This window comes from Anomaloglossus baeobatrachus, chromosome 1 (assembly GCF_048569485.1).
Source record: "Anomaloglossus baeobatrachus isolate aAnoBae1 chromosome 1, aAnoBae1.hap1, whole genome shotgun sequence".
NCBI classification, from domain to species: Eukaryota; Metazoa; Chordata; class Amphibia; order Anura; family Aromobatidae; genus Anomaloglossus; species Anomaloglossus baeobatrachus.
The window spans coordinates 654148020-654168976 of record NC_134353.1 but is presented as its reverse complement, the minus strand read 5'-3'; the positions used below and the strand labels follow the sequence as shown (position 1 = coordinate 654168976).

The window sequence follows — 20957 nt, the reverse complement described above, 5'->3', positions numbered from 1 at the left end:
CACATCATCCTGTGGTCATTCCACACTTTTTCCTATACTTATTTTTTATACTATAGTAAGCAATGCGGCACCGCTCGGCTTTAACTATACCTTCATTCATGGTATACTGCAGAGGATCTGGATATTGACGACATATAGCTGGTACAACACAATTTAAAGGGGCCAGTGTTTATCTATCTCTTGGAGGTTGTATATGTCTAATAAAAGGCAGAACCTCTTTAACGCTATTCGAACAAGGTATTTATTATACTTGGAAATTAATTAAAACAGCGCTTAAAGACATAGCATTTTTTTAATTACTTTTGTGAGCATAATAAATACCTTTTCACTGCTCATCCAGTTTAGTGAATCTGCAATATATGTCACTACATAAATTGTACTAGATTGATCATTTGGAAACCAAGGACTTTGTTCACATAATCCTTTTTCTGTATTGGGTGGTGAGCTCGCTCTCACATTTCTACCCAATGTTGTAGCATAGTGTTTTTTTTCCAATTTTACTTTGTAATCTTTGGAACTGAAGGACTGACCCCTATATCCGCATCAGCTCCATTAGAATGTTGTTGGGATTCATGCAATACACTATTTCTTTCTCTAGTTGTGAAATTGGATCAGATTTTCTTATTTATTGTGGACTTGCAATGACTGAGCCATTATATTCTCCAAGGCTGCAAGACTTTAAGGTTTGTCTTTTATAAATCATATTATATACAAAATATCAAATAAATTACATTTTATATATAATATTAAACACAAGAAAAAAACCCCACACCACTGTAACCCTAATATTTCCTGTCTGATGACGCTTCGTTTGAGAATCCCAGTACATGTTGGGATGCTGAAAGTGTCATCAGAGCACAGGCTGTGACACTCTTATCTGAGCATACAACAGAGCGGACGCTGTCACTGTGCAGGTCGCACAGTGTACAACTCCCAGGGACAGAGCAAGGATGAGCACAGCACCACTGATGACACTCCATTTCAAGGAGGGGCAGGGGCTGCAATAGTGACAGCAGCCTCTGCTTCCTACACTGATGACGCTTTGTTTGAGTATCCCAGCATGCACTTCTTTTCAAACGAAGTGTCATCAGACCGTAAAAAAAGAAAACAGAATAGCAGTTAGACAGTGTAGTTATGAAATAGATAGGAATTTTTAGCACAAGTATATTAGAAAATAGCTTAGATTAAGGCAGTAAATAGTTTGGGATTTAGATGGAAATTTAGTTTGATTTTGCACCACCCCTTAAAGTCTTTTATTTGCTGTTGTGTTTGCAGAAAAAAACTAAAATAATCTCTGGTAAACATTTACTTACTTGACTGAACCAACCTCTGCGTTTTCGTGATGGTGCTAACAGCAGAGCCGTGATTTGTGGTTTCAGTCTGCCGTAAACTTGTCTCTGTGCTCCTTGCCATCCTGGACTCCTTCTCCTTGTTCTTTAGTTCCTGTAAGCGCTGCTCTCTTTCCTTCTCCCGTTGTTCTAATGAAAAGCCAAAATATTCAATAAAATGTACAATCCAAATACTTACCATTCAAAAGTAACTAGCTTACAAGACGTTAATTTTGCCTGTATCTAATATATAAAGCTGAGTGTATGTGTGTATGTATGTCAGCTAAAGGAATCCGCACCGTCGCATTTACAATCACAATTTTGCATAGACGCCTCATGTGACTCAGGGAATGTCATAGACTATGTTTTGACGGGAAAATCTAACCCCGTGCTTTACAGTTACTCTCCAAAATCCTGCCTCCATTAAACTGAATGGAGGTGGGAGCTACAGGCTATTAATGGCAACTGTCAGTGGTTGCTATAGGAACAAAATAAACAGTTAGTATAAGAAGCTTATGTATGAGGTAATATAATGTCAGTGGGGAGACGGATAAAGAGACAGAAAAAGACAGACAGACACAGACAGAGACACAGACAAAGACACAGACAGATGGGCAAAGAGACAGAGAGAGACAGACAGGCAAAGAGACAGATGGGCAAAGAGACAGACGGGCAAAGAGACAGAGAAATAGAGACGGGCAAAGAGACAGACGGGCAAAGAGACAGAGAGATAGAGATGGGCAAAGAGACAGCCCGGGCAAAGAGACAGCCCGGGCAAAGAGACAGCCCGGGCAAAGAGACAGCCGGGGAAAGAGAGAGACAGACACACACATAGAGACAGACACAGAGGTAGAGAGACAGACAAACACTAATTAGATGTAGATTTTATTGTCGACTTGCAATGACTGAGCCATTATATTCTCCAAGGCTGCAAGAGTACCTCTTTTTCTCTGTCGTAGCTCCCTCATTGCAGTTCTGATTAACCTCCTCTCTTCGAAGTCTGTGGTGCCATCCAACTGCAGCACAAGAAGTATGAAGACATGAATGAGACTCCAGGAAATTAATATGGACCTAAGGTTTTGCACTGATATTGCCAAAGTTATGTCCATTGGATTTGTAACCAGACAAGCTACACAAAAACAAAACAAAAAAACCCAAACACTTGGTCTCACCATCTTATCAAGGACGTCCTCATCTTCAATGGTGCGCAGTTCCTCAGCTGTCACCTTGCCCTTTTTTTCTATCTCCACTTTCACATTTTCAATTGTGCTGGGAAGAAATACCTCAACCTGCTGATTGCCCTGTTGTGAAGGCTCCGGATCCACCTGCAGAACAGCAAGACATTAGGCCAAGCACGGTCCTACATTTGCTATAGATGAGACACAGATATCATCAGAAGATTTATTGACAATTTATTTTTAGATCTTGGAAATCAAGCAATAATTAACAATTTAATTGGTTGGCTATCTAAATGTTTCCCGATATCTTAACTAAGGACAATTACACTAAAAGGGTTTTTACATGTTAGACAAGCAAAATGAGATGTGTCTTCAATTACACAGCTCTGCATCAATTTTGTTGACTACAAGGTAAGGTGATCTTTATGAATTTTGGTGTGCTGAATCCAAAAATCACATCATTTCCGCCAGTCAGGTCCAGTTTTTCAGCAAAACACTGCTTACTGAGGAATTGTTACACTAATGTAGCATTATATAGAATTAGTTTTAGATATGCTAAATATGCAAAAAGATATAACACATATGCAATCGGTATAACTAATAGGAAGACTGCTTAATAAGCAGTTAACTGCTACCATCAGAATTGTATGGTTATATAAGCAGTGTGAAAGCCGACAGCAGCATTCAGTTGATCAAGAGGCTTACAAGTTGCCGCAAATTTATCTCTGTAGATCATGTGCACACTGACTATTTGGTGATTAATTTTACCTCGGTATTTGTAAGCCAATAAAAATCGAGAAAATACAGCACCACATGGATGATGTTTCCATGTTTCTATTATGCCCTAAACATGTATGTGTAATGGGCTTTTAATTTTTGTAATAAACTTTTTCATTTTATTTATGCTGGTGCTGGATTTTCTCGATTATTTACCCTTCACCTGGGAGCCGGACCAGGATTTCCCAGCATCGCATCCTTCAATCATTCTGCAGGGAGCTGCTATTCTCTTCAGATACTATTTGTAAGCCAAACCAGTGGTGGAATTAAAAAAAAAAAAAAAAAAGGAAGAGTATGATAGAAATACGCATACCACATCTGCATTTTTTTTGCAAACGCCTCTGGGTTTTGGCTTACAAATATGGAAGTAAAAAACACTCGCCAAATACTCAACGTGAGCATGTGGCTTAAAAGAGGTTTTTGTTGAATACATCATCCAACACTCGAACAGTTCGTGGATGGTGCAGAAATGATCCTGCTACATTTGTAGTTGTTTTACAACACCCAAAAGGACAAATATATGTGATGTTTTGCGCAAAACGTATCATGCATTTTTGGGGTTAAACTTGGTGACCAGAAAAACTTTGGACACACCATAAAGAGTGAAGGTCATGTGTTGAAAACATGAGACAGTGTACTAAGGGTCAGAGAAAGTGTCTCAGCTTTGGAGTTTCAATGGTGTTGTGAAAGCCTCAAAACCATGTTGATGACTGCTACTTCTGCATGGGAAATATTACATAGGTACAGATGGTTGACCTCGGGGAGATCAACATCCAACACTGGGAAATATTACAGGCATGAACACAGACAAAATCTTCAATCCAATACCCAAAGCAGATGGAACACAAACTAGTGCTGATGTTTATAGCGTGACCAACCTGATTGTAACTATTCCAGAGCATCAAAAAAGATAAAAATTTCTCCATCACAATTAAAATTTCCACTATAACTCAATTGGTTAGACGACAGACTTGTTTTTTGGCATGAAACAGATATATTACGTGCTATTGTTTCTTCACAATTTCCTATTACCCCCGATATTCGACTTTAAAACCTTTAAATCAAACATTTCTCTTGTGTGAAAAGATTTGATGTGTTGCAGATTTTTTAATCAAAATCGGAAATCAGAACCTTTTATTTGGGTAAAAATCAGCAAAAATACTTCAAGTCAGCAGAATTTTTTTTTCAAATGTAGATCAGTAGACCACCTTTCCGTAAAGAGAAGGGATAAGGATTTTTTTATTTGGAAGGAGACCAGTTGTCGTAACAAAAAATGGTCCCTTAAAGGTATGTTCACAGGGCAGGTTTTGCGGCAAGATGTGTAAAGACATTAAATTATGTTCACTTCTGTATTTGGCTACAAATATTGCCTCAGATTAATAATAATATATATTCATATAATATATATATATATATTATATATATATATATATATATATATATATATATATATATATATATACACATACATATACAGTTAGGTCCAGAAATATTTGGACAGTGACACAATTTTCGCGAGTTGGGCTCTGCATGCCACCACATTGGATTTGAAATGAAACCTCTACAACAGAATTCAAGTGCAGATTGTAACGTTTAATTTGAAGGTTTGAACAAAAATATCTGATAGAAATTGTAGGAATTGTACACATTTCTTTACAAACACTCCACATTTTAGGAGGTCAAAAGTAATTGGACAAATAAACCAAACCCCAAAAAAAAATTTTTATTTTCAATATTTTGTTGCGAGTCCTTTGGAGGCAATCACTGCCTTAAGTCTGGAACCCATGGACATCACCAAACGCTGGGTTTCCTCCTTCTTAATGCTTTGCCAGGCCTTTACAGCCGCAGCCTTCAGGTCTTGCTTGTTTGTGGGTCTTTCCGTCTTAAGTCTGGATTTGAGCAAGTGAAATGCATGCTCAATTGGGTTAAGATCTGGTGATTGACTTGGCCATTGCAGAATGTTCCACTTTTTTGCACTCATGAACTCCTGGGTAGCTTTGGCTGTATGCTTGGGGTCATTGTCCATCTGTACTATGAAGCGCCGTCCGATCAACTTTGCGGCATTTGGCTGAATCTGGGCTGAAAGTATATCTCGGTACACTTCAGAATTCATCCGGCTACTCTTGTCTGCTGTTATGTCATCAATAAACACAAGTGACCCAGTGCCATTGAAAGCCATGCATGCCCATGCCATCACGTTGCCTCCACCATGTTTTACAGAGGATGTGGTGTGCCTTGGATCATGTGCCATTCCCTTTCTTCTCCAAACTTTTTTCTTCCCATCATTCTGGTACAGGTTGATCTTGGTCTCATCTGTCCATAGAATACTTTTCCAGAACTGAGCTGGCTTCATGAGATGTTTTTCAGCAAATTTAACTCTGGCCTGTCTATTTTTGGAATTGATGAATGGTTTGCATCTAGATGTGAACCCTTTGTATTTACTTTCATGGAGTCTTCTCTTTACTGTTGACTTAGAGACAGATACACCTACTTCACTGAGAGTGTTCTGGACTTCAGTTGATGCTGTGAACGGGTTCTTCTTCACCAAAGAAAGTATGCGGCAATCATCCACCACTGTTGTCATCCGTGGACGCCCAGGCCTTTTTGAGTTCCCAAGCTCACCAGTCAATTCCTTTTTTCTCAGAATGTACCCGACTGTTGATTTTGCTACTCCAAGCATGTCTGCTATCTCTCTGATAGATTTTTTCTTTATTTTCAGCCTCAGGATGTTCTGCTTCACCTCAAGCAGGTGTCTTTCAGCTCGGTGCATAAAGTACCTGGTTTAACAAAGAGCTATGAAGAGGTGTAGTGTGATTTCTGTGGAAAATCTTTGTCTGTCATTATACCAGTAATGGGGGCTTGGGGTGTCACTACGGTGATGAGGCCTGGAACTGGATGTAGACCTTTTCTCAGACCTGGATGTGGCTCTCAAGGTCAAAGGTTCGGGACCACTGATCTAAACTGTTCTCCATTTTGGAGGATCCAACATGTCTATTCATTACATGATGAGCCCATTGAATATGAGCCGCTTGGTTCCACCTACTATGACAGCTGTTCGCTGAGGGCCAGTGATAGTATTTGAACAAATAATATATTAAATATATTTAAACCCAGTCCCAATGTCCTAAAGCAATCCAGACTGTAACGTAAAGTTTTCTAAATGAAACGTCTTAATGTACGCTGGAGAACGCTTTCCATGTCTCACTGTACATTATCACATGTGTGAGACCATTTCACTGATGATAAAAGGAGCATGGCCCACAATTTAAGCTCTATGCAGGATGTGAAACCAGAGGCTATAATGGAGGCTTTGGATGGATGAGTAGCGAATAAACCACACAAACAGAAAGGAATGTATCTGGCACCAGATCCAAATAGCTATATCAGGACACAACATGTTACTGAACAATTCAAAGCACGTCGCTAGATGCTGTACAGGGGAACTGCGACAAATTACCACCATGGTATAGGAAGAATTAGGCCATGTTTCCACATTCAGGTTCTTGATGCAATTTTTGGACGCTACAGTCAAGGCTGGATTCAAGAAAGTGTCGGTCTTTTTACAGGTGTCTTTTGCTTACGGTCCATTAATGGCTTTGACTGCAAAAAATTCATCAAGCAAGTGAATGTAGAAACATACCTTAGGCTAGGTTCACATTTCTGTTGTTTTAAATCTGTCAGGTCCGTTAGTGACGGATCAGTCGTTTTTTAGATGACAACTGACGCAACGGATGTGTTTTTCACAGGATTCCTTTCACAGGAATCCTGTGAAAAAACTGATCCGTCGCGCCCGTTACATTCACTGTGAATCCGTTTTTAGACGGATCAGTCATGATCCGTTTGTGTTTGGGACAGCCCAGTGGGTGTGCCAAATATGCTGGGCATGCTCAGTAGAGCATGACGGAATCCAGCGCTGGATTCCGTTGTAAGACGGATTACGACGGAATCCAGCACCATAGACATAGATTAGAAGGGTGACGGATGGCTAGAGATTCCTGCGCGGTGCGTTAATTTTGACAGCCCGAAAAACGTTACATTCTGCATTGCTCCCACACGGCGGTCAGTCCAAAAACGACTGACCGCGGTGCAGCGGATGCAACGCAAGGTCATCAGTCGCAATCTGTCATCAATCGCCAAATGGATGCCGTTGTTTACCAGAGCCGCGGATTGTGACTGATACAATTTAACGGAAATGTGAACCTAGCCTTAGAGAGACTCAAGTCATATAATAATGGTGATGGTTCAATATGCCAGCCAACAAAATATAAAGTTTTAATAGCCATTATCTACTACTCAAGAGCTCAGGATAAATATAGATAGTGGCTTGTGTATCAGGAGGACCTAATGTCCAAGACAACCTGTCCTATATGACAAATGACAAAATATATAATTGATGGAGGAAAGTTGAACTAGATGGACCTACGTCTTTTTCAACCTATGTAACTATGTATGTAACTATATACATTGAAGCTGCCTACCAGCATGTCATATTAAAGGGATCCCGTCAGGTCCCTTATACGTTCTAACCAAGTAGCAGAGTGATGTGTGGCCTAGTAACCCCTTCCTATCCATCCCTGTGTTGTAATGGTGTGTAATGTGAATGTATAAAAATGTTTTATTACTTACGTGTACCCTATGTAAATGATCAGAGGCTCTAGTCCCTTGTGCGTCGCATCGCCCTGTGGGTGTTTGCATGTTTTCCGTGGTATCACACCCATGTGGGCATGATACCATGGATTTACATGGGCGACGTCACTGTCACCTCATTGAGATCCCGAGCATGCGCACTTACCATTCCTGCAACCTTGTTATCCGGGTGCTTGCTTCTCATCTTCAGACGCACTCTGCGCATGGTCAGAAGATGAGAAGCAAGCACCCAAATAACAAGGTTGCGGGAATGGTAAGTGCGCATGCGCGGGATCTCAATGAGCTGACTGATGTCACTCATGTAAATCCATGGTATCACGCCCAAAGGGGCGTGATACCACGGAAAACATGCAAACGACGAAAGGGCGATGCGACGCCCAGGGGACTAGAGCCTCTGATCATTTACATAGGGAACATGCAAGTAATAAAACACATTTTTAGGCTATGTGCGCACTAGAAATGTGAAGTTTATCAAGAAAATTTCTTGAGAAACTTCTGCCAGTGAAAGATTTCCGGACCTGCGGAAAAAATCCGCACCAAATCCGCATGCGGTTTTGCCGCGGATTTACCGCAGGTTTGTCCCTGCAATAAATAATAAAGATAATCGATAGACAGATAATGGATAGAGGGAAAGATGGATAGATGAATAGATAGATAGATAGATAGATAGAGGGATAGATAGATAGATGAATAGATAGATAGATAGAGGGATAGATAGATAGATGAATAGATGAATAGATAGATAGATAGAGGGATAGATAGATAGAGGGATAGATAGATAGATAGATAGATAGATGAGAAAAACCTATATAATGTTCCACCTCCCTGCATTTTCTAAGCTGGCACCCTTTAGTGACTTTCATGTGGCACTAAAGGGTGTTTAGCCTTGTATTTAGCCATAAAATAAATAAATAATTAAAAAAAAACGACGTGAGGTCCCCCCATTTTTTGTAGCCAGCTAGGGTAAAGCAGACGGCTGCAGCCTGCAGACCACCGCTGGCAGCTTCACCTTGGCTGATAATCCAAAACAGTGGGCACCCCACGCTGTTATTTTAAATTATATAAATAATTTAAAACAAAAAACGTGCGGTCCCCCCCATATTGGATCACCAGCCAAGATAAAGCGGACAGCTGGGGTCTGATATTCTCAGACTAGGAAGGTCCACTGTTATTGGACACTCCCCAGCCTAAAAATAGCAGGCCGCAGCCGCCCCAGAAGTGGTGCATCCATTAGATGCGCCAATCCTAGCGCTTTGCCCCAGCTCATCCCGCGCCCTGGTGCGTTGGCAAACGGGGTAATATATGGGGTTGATGCCAGATGTGTAATGTCACCTGGCATCAAGCCCTGGGGTTGGTGAGGTCAGGCGTCTATCAGATACCCGACATCACCAACCCAGTCAGTAATAATTAAAAAATAGACAACAAAAAAAGTTTTATTTGAAAAAACACTCCCCACATAGCCTCTTTAACCAATTTATTGAAAAGAACAATCAATTCACGTCCGGCGTAATCCAATAAGGGGGGGGGGTCCCACGGCGATCCATACCATAGTCGCTGTCCCAGTCAATGAAGAACAGAATGTTCCCCATTGGCTGGGAGAGCTGTGCAGTGACCTGAGCTAACATCAATAGGTCAGCTCAGGTCACTGCAGGGGATGCCGAGCGCTGCCATCAGGAGCATAGATGAGATCATTACCTTCTGTGATCATCTCCTGTACTGCTGATGTCAGCGCTGTCACTAACTTCTATGCCCGCCGCGTAGTCAGAAGTATCGCGAGAGCCCGTGACGTCACCGCTAGTGACAGTCTCGGGCCGCTCGCGAGACGGGCATAGACGGCAGTGACAGCGCTGACGTCAGGAGGCAGGAGATCGTCACAGCAGGTAATGATCTCACCTCCTGACAGCAGCGATCGTCATCCCCGCGGCTGCCAGCACTGCAGGGTGTCAGTGTCTGCCTGCGCTGCCGCGTGACAAGCTGCTGACACTGCGGGCAGACACTGACACCCTGCAGTGCAGGCAGCCGCGAGGCCGGAGCAGGACACAGACTGCACGGGCACCTGGAGGTCGCACGGAAGTGCTTCTGTGCGGCGTCCAGGGAGTGTGACGTCTGTGTTTACTCTGCTCCACTTCCTCTTCCTGGCATAATGACATCGCTTCCTGCAAAACCGCGGAAATTAATGGACATGCACATTTTCTCAAGAAAGTTTCTCGAGAAAATTTTCTCAAGAAATTTTCTTGAGAAAAATCCGCACAGTGCGCACAGCTATTTTTTTTTCTCATTGAATTTCATGGGAAATGTCTGCACAAAGATTGCAGACATTTCTCAAGAAATTTCCGGGGCAAATCCGCGGGTAAATCCGCAGGTAAAAAGCTCTAGTGCGCACATAGCCTTATACATTCACATTATGCACTGCGCATAATCAGAAGACAAGAAGCAAGCACCCAGATAAGGCTGCGGGAATGGTAAGTCCACATGCGTGGGATCTCAAGGAGCTGACGGTGACGTCGCAAATGTAAATCCATGGTATCACGCCCACAGGGGCGTGATACCACGGAAAACATGCAAACGCCGACAGGGCGATAGGGCGCCCAGGGGACTAGAGCCTCTGATCATTTGCATAGGGAACACATAAGTTCTAAAACATTTTTATACATTCATATTACACATCATTACAACACAGGGATGGGTAGGAAGGGGTTACTAGGCCATACATCACACTGCTACTAGGTTAGAACACATATGGGACCTGACAGGTTCCCTTTAAGCTAGAAGTCACATTTGACCTGTTCTTGTGCAGTCAAGTTTAGCTAGGGTTAACTGCAACTTTGGTCTCAACATCTGTTGTGCGACCAAGGTTTGTGGGGCGCTATTGCTCCATTGCAGTGAAATACAGTGAATGGGGACACCCCCAAGGGTACTGGGAAAAGCAAGTAACAAAAAAAACCCATTGAAGTTGGACTTAATGTGACTTGCTTGTCACAGGACCCCAGGGTTGCAATGTATTGTGCTGCGATGTAGCAGCGGCACCAAGCAAACATTACTCAATCAAATGGAGCTTCAGAGGAAACCTGTCATCTTGGAAATATAGTGCAATCCTATGTCACTGTTGACTGCCTGGTCATGTGCACCAGTGGAGAAAGTGTGAGTACTCCCAGCTTACTCTGCATCGTCAGGGAGTATGCTCCTTGGCTTCATCGGAGCATGCCTAGGGAGGCAGAAGTGACATGGAGAACAGCTAGCCATTATAATATGTACTACATCTTTAAACAATAAAAATGGATTATTAGTAAAGGTAGTCACATAGCAATAAATACATTGTGGTCGTTTGGGGGACCGGGGTAAGCTGTCAGGGTCCCTCTAAGGTTAACTACTGTTGGTGTATATTATTACACAGCAATATTGGGCTGTGGCCAATTCTACAAACTCCTATACTGTACTGGAATCTGAATAATTTTAGCAAATGGAAAAAGTAAGGACTCTATATTTAAACATTACATAGTTTTTTCCTTGCCGTTCCTTTGTTACTAGTAACCTTAAAATATTCACTATGAAACTCTGCAGAAGCCCAGATTTAGCAGGCATGGCTGACACCAGCTCCCCAGGTATGGTGGCTGTACTCGGTCATGTAACCGGTGCACTAGAAATTATATATCGTGACCAATATTGACTTTCAAAATAGACAAAAGTGTTAGAAATAGGAACATTTAGCTTAAAAGAAGGAGCATTCATCCAATTAAAACCACATGGATAATTTTATAGGGCTAAAGAGAAAAATCATTGATGGCCATCATGTTATCGCCATTCCTCTTAGGTAGGAACTAGTAAAAATATCTGCCTTATAGTGCCCTGAAAACTAAAAAACTTGCAGCCCAGTTACATGAATACACCCAGAGACTTACAAGACTGTTACTTCTAGACAGATGTACTGAAGAAGATCTTCGTGTACTGGCAAACCTTGGAGGATGGGGTACAGAACCGCAAGCTTCTGGTGCGCCAAGGAAAAGAGTCAGCTCTTCCATCTGCCGTGTCAACCGCGCTTGTTCCAATTGGAGAAGAAGATTCTCTTCCTTCAAGTCATTGACGGCAGATGTCAGTGGTTCCAACAACATGGCCATGTCCCGCAGTTGCTGAGTGACTTGCTTCTGGAAGAGCACGAATTCGTGGCCAGCATTCTGCATGGATTCTGGGTGCTGGTTATCCAGCTCCTGGATGCCTGCACTAGGCATAGTTGGAGAAGCTCAGTTTGGACCACGAGGACAGAGGTAACCCTAAGGCTAAGCCGGGAGTACCAGATATAAGCAGTAGGCAGTAGAGAAACTCGGCCTGGACCACTAGATGTGAACACAGCCTAGCACAGAGGAGACTGAGTGGGTGTAGGGGCCTGCCTTCCAGTACAGTTATGATCACAGAGCGGATCTGTCCAAGGACACAGCGAGTGTCCGGCTCTGATCCCCCTTCTAATCCCGATATGGGGGAATGTTTACAGACAGGAGCTATAAATATATTTACATAACATCTCTCTGCAGACAAAGGAGAAGAAAGATGTGGGCACAGCAGTTGGCAGGAAGCTGCCAAATCCTAGCACTGAAACAACAGGAAAGTTAACACTCTCCTCCCAGCTCTGCTGAAATACAATACAAGGTGTTCCTGCCATACAGAAGTAACGGATATATTCTGCACACACACCGGGAAAGGCAAAAGAGGATGTAGCATTAGGTATACAGACAATCACAGATCAATTATAGTTAGTACTAATGACTACTCTTTCTAGGTTTGCTTAGCAATAACGCTAATGAGACAATGTTTGATGGTGCCTCAGCCCCACAGTGCTGTAGGTGCCTGAGCCCCATAGTGCTGTAGGTGCCTGAGCCCCATAGTGCTGTAGGTGCCTGAGCCCCATAGTTCTATAGGTGCCTGAGCCCCATAGTGCTGTAGGTGCCTGAGCCCCATAGTACTGTAGGTGCCTCAGTCCCAGTGTTGTAAGTGACTCACCCTCATAGTGCTGTAAGTGCCTCACCTCCATAGTGCTGTAGGTGCCTCACCTCCATAGTGCTGTAGGTGCCTCACCTCCATAGTGCTGTAGGTGCCTCAGCCCCATAGTGCTGTAAGTGCCTCACCTCCAGAGTGCTGTAGGTGCCTCACCTCCATAGTGCTGTAAGTGCCTCAGCCCCATAGTGCTGTAAGTGCCTCACCTCCAGAGTGCTGTAGGTGCCTCACCTCCAGAGTGCTGTAGGTGCCTCACCTCCAGAGTGCTGTAGGTGCCTCACCTCCAGAGTGTTGTAGGTGCCTCACCTCCAGAGTGCTGTAGGTGCCTCACCTCCAGAGTGCTGTAGGTGCCTCACCTCCAGAGTGCTGTAGGTGCCTCACCTCCAGAGTGCTGTAGGTGCCTCACCTCCAGAGTGCTGTAGGTGCCTCACCTCCAGAGTGCTGTAGGTGCCTCACCTCCAGAGTGCTGTAGGTGCCTCACCTCCAGAGTGCTGTAGGTGCCTCACCTCCAGAGTGCTGTAGGTGCCTCACCTCCAGAGTGCTGTAGGTGCCTCACCTCCAGAGCGCTGTAGGTGCCTCACTTCCAGAGCGCTGTAGGTGCCTCACTTCCAGAGCGCTGTAGGTGCCTCACCTCCATAGCGCTGTAGGTGCCTCACCTCCATAGCGCTGTAGGTGCCTCACCTCCATAGCGCTGTAGGTGCCTCACCTCAATAGCGCTGTAGGTGCCTCACCTCCAGAGTGCTGTAGGTGCCTCACCTCCAGAGTGCTGTAGGTGCCTCACCTCCAGAGTGCTGTAGGTGCCTCACCTCCAGAGTGCTGTAGGTGCCTCACCTCCAGAGTGCTGTAGGTGCCTCACCTCCAGAGCGCTGTAGGTGCCTCACTTCCAGAGCGCTGTAGGTGCCTCACCTCCAGAGTGCTGTAGGTGCCTCACCTCCAGAGTGCTGTAGGTGCCTCACCTCCATAGTGTTGTAGGTGCCTCAACCCCATAGAGGTGTAGGTGCCTCAGCAGGGTTTTCTATACACTGAATCCTATTCTGTACTGTTTTTTTCTATTGTTTGCTAAATTTCGTTGTTTTTTTTTTCCATTAGAGGCCATATTCACATCTTGCTGGAGCTCCTTTGCTGAAACTGTGTGGACATGGAGATAAGAAATCACCACTGCACACTCTTAAAGAAGTGGTTCACTACTCAGCATTAGTGGCCACATTGCTGTAAAACTCATAAGGAAGGCTTTTCTCAAATACCATGTGTAGTACATTCTGCCTCTGAGCAGCGCTATTGCAGTCCGCTCATCCCCATGAAGTGACCGCTGGACTCAGTGACCTCTGAGATCCGGATATGTCATGTCAACTTCCAGTTGATCTGACATCACTGTGGCGGACACAGTCTCCATGAGTGACTGGGCTGTAGGCGGAGTTTCAACGCTTGTCACAGCCCAGCATCGCTCCTGCTTGCGGCACTCTGCAGTGAAGGAGAGAAAGCGCGTGAAATGCTGGGTTGTGATGAGTAGTGAAACTCCGCCTACAGCCCAGTCACTCAGGAAGACTGGGACCACCACGGTGATGTTGGGTCAACAGGAAGTTGACGTGACATCACCGAATCTCAGAGGACACAGAGCCCGGGGGTCACTTCATGGGGATCAGTGGGCCGCAATAGCGCCACTCAGGGGCAGAATGTATTACACAAGGTATTTGAAAGGAAGTCTTCCTTATGAGTTTTATTGAGATGTGGCCACTGATGCTGAGTAGTGAACCATCTCTTTAATATCAGATGCAAAGTGAAGTCTTTTAATGGATGCAGGTACACACGAGAAAAGAGACATGGAGATTGTCAGTCTACAAATTCACTGCCTTTTCCGAATTATAGATGGACAGGTACGTGCTGCTTTTTTACCGGAAACAGTAACACAATTGGCTGTGGATCATGTCTGGCATTACAGCTCAGCTCCATTGAAATGAATAGAGGTGTTCTGCAATGCCACATGCAACCTGGTGAGGCCCTCTTGTTGAAACAACACAGCAATGTGTCTTTTTGTGCTGTATGGCAGCCATTGTTGTGGTGGTTTTGTGCCTGTGGGGCGGTGTGGCCTGGAATCTTGGGGACTCAGCATGGGTGCAGCATGGGTGCAGTATGGGTGCTCAGGAGCACCAGGTCGTCAGCCCGGCTGGTGTACTGTTGTGGCAGTGGTTGGTGCACGGCGCCACATCTTTAAGGTCTAATGAAGTTGGGGACCCACTGAGAGGTTCGCCGTGATGTGGCAGTGGGCTTCATACAGTCTGATCAGAATGATAAACCAAGATGTTCAGTTGCATAAATGTTTGCCTATCAGCATTAGATCTACTTGTGATTTTTGGATGTGCGGTCCAGGTCTTTCTACAGCTATGGCACAGCCATGTGTCTTTTCATCCTATACAATCACTTTAATGTTCGTGCCTTTATTTTCCTTAAGGACATAATGAAGTCTAACAAATACTGTGCTTTAGCTGGATTTCATGGGGTGGGTATATCACAATGTTCTCCTTGGCTGAACTTTAATATTGATACAGACACGAGGACAGGCTTTAAAAGGTGCTCAGTAATAATGTGCCAAGACATACGATAAACACAAAGTACTAGAATCTGGAAAGATTTCAGCCTTGACTTGGAGACGGACCAGCGATAAGGGACATAAGCTAAAGGTTCCCAGGTCCACCCTTAAACAGTAGAAATTAAGAAAATCTGATGAGTGCAAGGGAACAATGTGATCCAATTATTCCACAAAGTAAAATGCTTAATGTCTTGTGGAAAGGCCTAATGAATATAAAATACTACTGAAGAACATTCTTAGTGGCAAAGAAAAGATGATATCAGCAGATTCCAAGTGGGGAGTCCCCACTAGTCTGTAGTAAATTATTCATTTCTCAATACAATTTGCACAATAATGTAAAGCCAATAAAGCCATCATGCTGTATTTCAGTAGCGTTCCCTGAGCAGCAGTGACATGGGGGGGAAGCCAGACCACCAACAGTGGGGTATGCAAACACAGGATGTCAGTGGTTTGTCCCCCTATAAACATCCTTTCAATGTCAGACACGTGTAAGGGTGGTGGACAATGGCTGACGGGTTCCTGTCCCTGAAGACACCAATCACGTTAATGTATGGTCATGTGTTATAATATGAATACTGTCTTTGTAACGATTGCGTCACGTGAATTGTATTGTATTTGTGATGTAGAGTGTGATAAGTTATCAATGATATGTACGATATAGGGTATAAATGTATACCAGTGGTAATGTGATGTTTATAGTGTTTAGTAAGAGTTCTGCCATACAACATACTGCAGGGTCAAAAGCAGTTAAAGGGTTATTCCCATCTCCAAGACTCTATCCCAATATGTAGTAGGTGGAGTAATAATAATATTAGCAAATACCTCCAATTAGAAATGTAGTATCGTTCTCCTGATTCACTATGTCGCTTACCTCATGTTCAGGGCATTGCAGCTTAGATATCCATGGTTATGACCATGAGGCAACTGTCACTATATGAGTCGTCGTAACCATGGATACCTAAGGTGCAATGTCCTGCACATGAGGTAAGAGACATGGCTTTACCAGAACTACACTAAATTTCTAATTAGAAGTATTTGTTCACATAAGTATTATTATACCTTGTACACATTGGGATTGGATCTTGGAGATGTTGGGACTAGCCCGCCATGGGAGAGGTCAGCTGATAACTCAAGTTCTAGAAGGAACGGTCTCTAAGACCTTTGTGGAAAAAGAACGGATGTATAGTCTGCAGGCTTTAGAGGCTATATTAATAGAGTGAATTGTGGCAAGAGAAGGCAGGAGACGGGACTGGAGTTGGCGTGATTATCGAATATTGATTTAAGCATTGGACGAGAACAAAGAGAGGGCTAGAGACTGACCCTTGAATGAGCAGTTATAGACTGAAGGAGTCAAAGTACAGACTAGTGGCTAGGCCCCTTAACCGTCAAGGTACTGGGTTATCCTCACTGGCGTGCGAATGTAGTTGACTACGCGAGAGCTATCTCTCTAAGCGTCTCGGCGCACAAGGCTTTACTCTGGTCATGATAGGACCGCAAAGGAGACTAGATGTGGACGGGATGGGACTATCACAAAATGTACTGTTGTGTTGGGCTGTGCTGGAACTCACATAGCCAGTGACATAGGGAACAACCTAGCAGGAGCTGAGAATGTGTCTGATGAGAGGCTGTAAAATTGGAGTGTATTGGAAGTTATGTGCCCCCAGTCTTATGAGTTAAGTTGTAACCAAGGAACTGTCAGAACCGTTAAGTAAATAAATATTGTTTACGTTGAACTGGTGGTCTCCAGAGTTGTCTTATGGTCCTGGCCAGCACACATGTGCACAAACACACAGCTCACATGGCCCAAGTCCACACACCCAGTCAGGACCGGGTTTATCATGTAGAATGCGGACGTGTCCGGATTAAATCCCTCGCCCATGACTACTGCCCTGTATCACTCTACACATCCAGTGGATGACTTGACAAGATGACACTACTGTTAGAGCAGCATTGCTCCAAAACTCTCCAATATAGTCTATAATGTAGCTTCACTTGGAGAGCATTTTCATTTAACCTAATGTTAGCCATGTACCTTAATGGAAATTAGTCATCAGGTTTTTGATATGCAATCTTAGAGCAGCATAGGGCCTGAGACCTTAATTCCAGGAAAATAAATGAGAAAATCAGCTCACCGAGTTGCTGTAATCCGCTGTATATGTGGATCCGGACACGGAAGGCAAGGCTGCCAGTCTCACATTCAGGATGAAAAAAAGTCCAGCGCAGTCCTCAAGTTGCAATTAAAAAATTTTTTTCTTTTATTTGATAAATCCGTTAAAAATAAGTGGTGTACAAAGCGGTCAGCTAGAAGAGTATAGGGGACATAGAGAGGAACCCCACAGAACTACGCGTTTCGACACAGTCTTAATCATGTTCTCATGACATGATTAAGACATGATTAAGACTATGTGTCGAAACGCGTAGTTCTGTGGGGTTCCTCTCTATGTCCCCTATACTCTTCTAGCTGACCGCTTTGTACACCACTTATTTTTAACGGATTTATCAAATAAAAGAAACATTTTTTTTTAATTGCAACTTGAGGACTGCGCTGGACTTTTTTTCATCCTTAATTCCAGGAAGGGGTTATGGTCTGCATGCTGTGATTTTTTTTTTTTAAATTATAATTTTTATTTATTTTCAAAAGCAAACAAGTCATTACATAGAACAAATAATATTAATAATATCAACAAAATTATCAGCAAAATGACAAGAAAATTGTATATCGCTCCATTTACATTTACAATTCAGTACAACATCTAATCAATGTTCACAGTAAGACTCAGAATCTTTAATACCTCATGGAAACCCTTATAACTAACTATATGAATGAATTTGAAACCATTTTGTTAAACTCTCCTACTCCCCCCCCCCCCCCTGAACCCCCGCACTACTCAAACCCACTCCCACCTGGTCACCTTCAACTCCCACCTCCAATCCTCAGAGTGTACCACCTAACTTCTCAGAGTGATACCACGCCGTCTCCTTAAATGGTGACATTAAGCGTTCTATTTCCTCCGAATTGAAGTAGGTTATAATAAACTCCCTCCACTTTTTGAAGTGAGTGCCCAAGCGTCCCGACTTCCTTCCAGCATCAAGGCTCTCTAACTCCATCAGCCGTTTTATGTGGATTATTACTTCTTCGAACGAGGGTACTTTTGACTCCAACCAATATTTCAGTATCATCATCTTTGTTGCAAGTATGATTACATGTATAAGTAAAGCGGGATGTCTACTCCTCCTCCCCTCGACGCTCACCCCCTCCCAAGCATAGAACAGAACCAGAGTAGGGGAGAGAAGGAGTTTGATGTCCCAGAGTTTAGCAACACACTTCGATACTTGGGCCCACAGTGGCTCAAGGTAGGGACACAGCCACAATCCATGGTAGAGATCCGTTGCTTCTAAACTGCATTTTGGACAACGAGTAATCCTCTCAGGATTCTCAAGCTTTCTGGGCAAATTGAATGCATATATCGCCCGATGCATCACTTTATACTGAGTCTCCCGCCACTGTTCATTCAATATTGCCTTTCGTAGGGCCCTCCACCCCTCACTGATCTTTGTTCCAATGTCGGGGTCCCCTAGTTGCTTTTCCTATGGCTTAAAGAAACTCTCTGGCTGATAGCCAGTCAACTGGTCTCGCATTGCCCCATATAAAGATGAAAATAACGAGGACGTTTGTGCCAACTTGACCAGGCCGTCAAATGTATTAAGTGACACCTCCGACGATATGTCTTGCAATTGAGCCATAACCTTATGCTTCACCTGATCATACTGGATTATTTGGTTAGGATTCAACCCATAATTGCCTACCAATTCTTCCCTCCCCAACCATCTTGGCTCAGAAGGATGAAAAAGATGGGAGACCCTCTGTATGCCTTTCTGCCTCCATTCTTCAAATAGCTTATTGCTAATTCCCTGGCTGAACCCTGGATTATGAAGAATGCTTAATTTTTTGGGGTAGATTAGCTTGACTGGTGTGAAGAAGGGCCTTTAAATCCCATGGAAACGCATAATCTCTCTCAACTCCAAGGGACACGTGTTTCTGTGAGCCATGAATCCAATCCATCCAATACCTGGATAAACAGGCCAGATTGTAACCCCTAACATTTGGTAGGTTTAATCCCCCATCATCCTTTGATGCAGTCAGCTTCCTTATACCAATGCGAGCTCGTTTCCCCCTCCACACAAACCTTGAGAAACTTCTATTAAGAAGTTCAACATCCTTATGCCTCAAGAGCAAAGGTAGAGTTTGGATATGATACATCAACTTAGACATGGACATCATCTTAATTAATTGTGCTCTGCCCATGATGTTCAACGGGAGGTCCTGCCATCTCTGGAGGTCCTGAACTATTTGATTTATAAGAGGTGGGTAGTTTAGGTTATATAAAGAAGTTGGCCCCTTACCAATTTGCATGCTGTGATTTTGATAAAAATCAGTTTCCTCTGCCAGATCCAGCAGGGCTCAGAATGCTGAGCCTTTTATAATCCCACCCACACTACTCATTGACAGCTTTCTGTGTACACTGTATAATAACAGAAAGCTGCTAATCAGTGGTGGGAGAAGGGTTATACAAAGTAGTAGGATTAGGAGGCATGAGGCATCTAGGTGTGTAATAAATCTGCTGAGGAAACTGATTTTATTGAATCAGCAACACATAGCCTAGTATGTGTCACATCACTGGATTCAGGTTCTCAGCACCTGCATCATCTGCTCTCAGATTACATATTTCCTGCTGACAGATTCCCTTTAAATCAGCAATAGCTGTAATGATTATTAAAAATAATCAGTTTGAAAGTAGGACTAAAATAAAACATTATGGACTGATGAAAATCAGCCCCACCATTCGGAACACTTACTATTTATGCTTCAGTCAATTGCCTGTAAAAGCATTATAAAAATCTTTAGGCTGATGGATGACTTGAATTGAAAGAAATAGCCTCGTGTGATACAAAGTGTCAGAGATGCTGGGTGGGCTCCGGGTACTGCAGGGCTATTAATCATTGTGGGCTATGAAGGATTAGATCCTTAGTGATCGGATGCATCTGTCAAACAACTCTAGAGCAATATCTCTTCCCGGACCCCTGAGCGCATAACCACAACTGAACTTCCAAATTGTGAGAAGTTACCTATGGGCTGCCCTTAGAAATGCCATGCAGGCTAAGAACAGAGCTCTTAGAATAGCGCACAGTGACATTCATTCTCTACAGTGTTAGGAAACCCAACCATACCTCCACTATACATTGGGAATTCATGCTAGTGTAAATCTGCACCCTTACCATGTGATTAAGGGACAGACTATGGAGGGGAGGAGGTAGGATTCTCTTTTACCAAGCTGATAGGTGTGCCTACATGAACCATTACCGTTAGGGTATGTGCGCACGTTGCTTTTTACCTGCTTTTTACCTGCTTTTTTGCTGCTTTTTCTTCTGCGCTGTTTAATGCCAAAATGGATG

The 20957-nt window shown here is 43.4% G+C and overlaps 1 protein-coding gene across 2 annotated transcripts in view; it reads right to left on the bottom strand.

Annotated features, from left to right (window-relative positions):
• SMTN (smoothelin) overlaps positions 1-20957 on the bottom strand; it is a 189049-nt gene that overhangs the window by 42001 nt on the left and 126091 nt on the right. For both annotated transcript variants that reach the window (XM_075319947.1, XM_075319948.1), the window contains exons 11-13: positions 2501-2653; positions 2269-2344; positions 1314-1478 (exon numbers count right to left, since the gene is read on the bottom strand). In XM_075319947.1, the coding sequence (XP_075176062.1) occupies positions 1314-1478; positions 2269-2344; positions 2501-2653 (394 nt within the window). The remainder of the gene's footprint in view (positions 1-1313; positions 1479-2268; positions 2345-2500; positions 2654-20957) is intronic.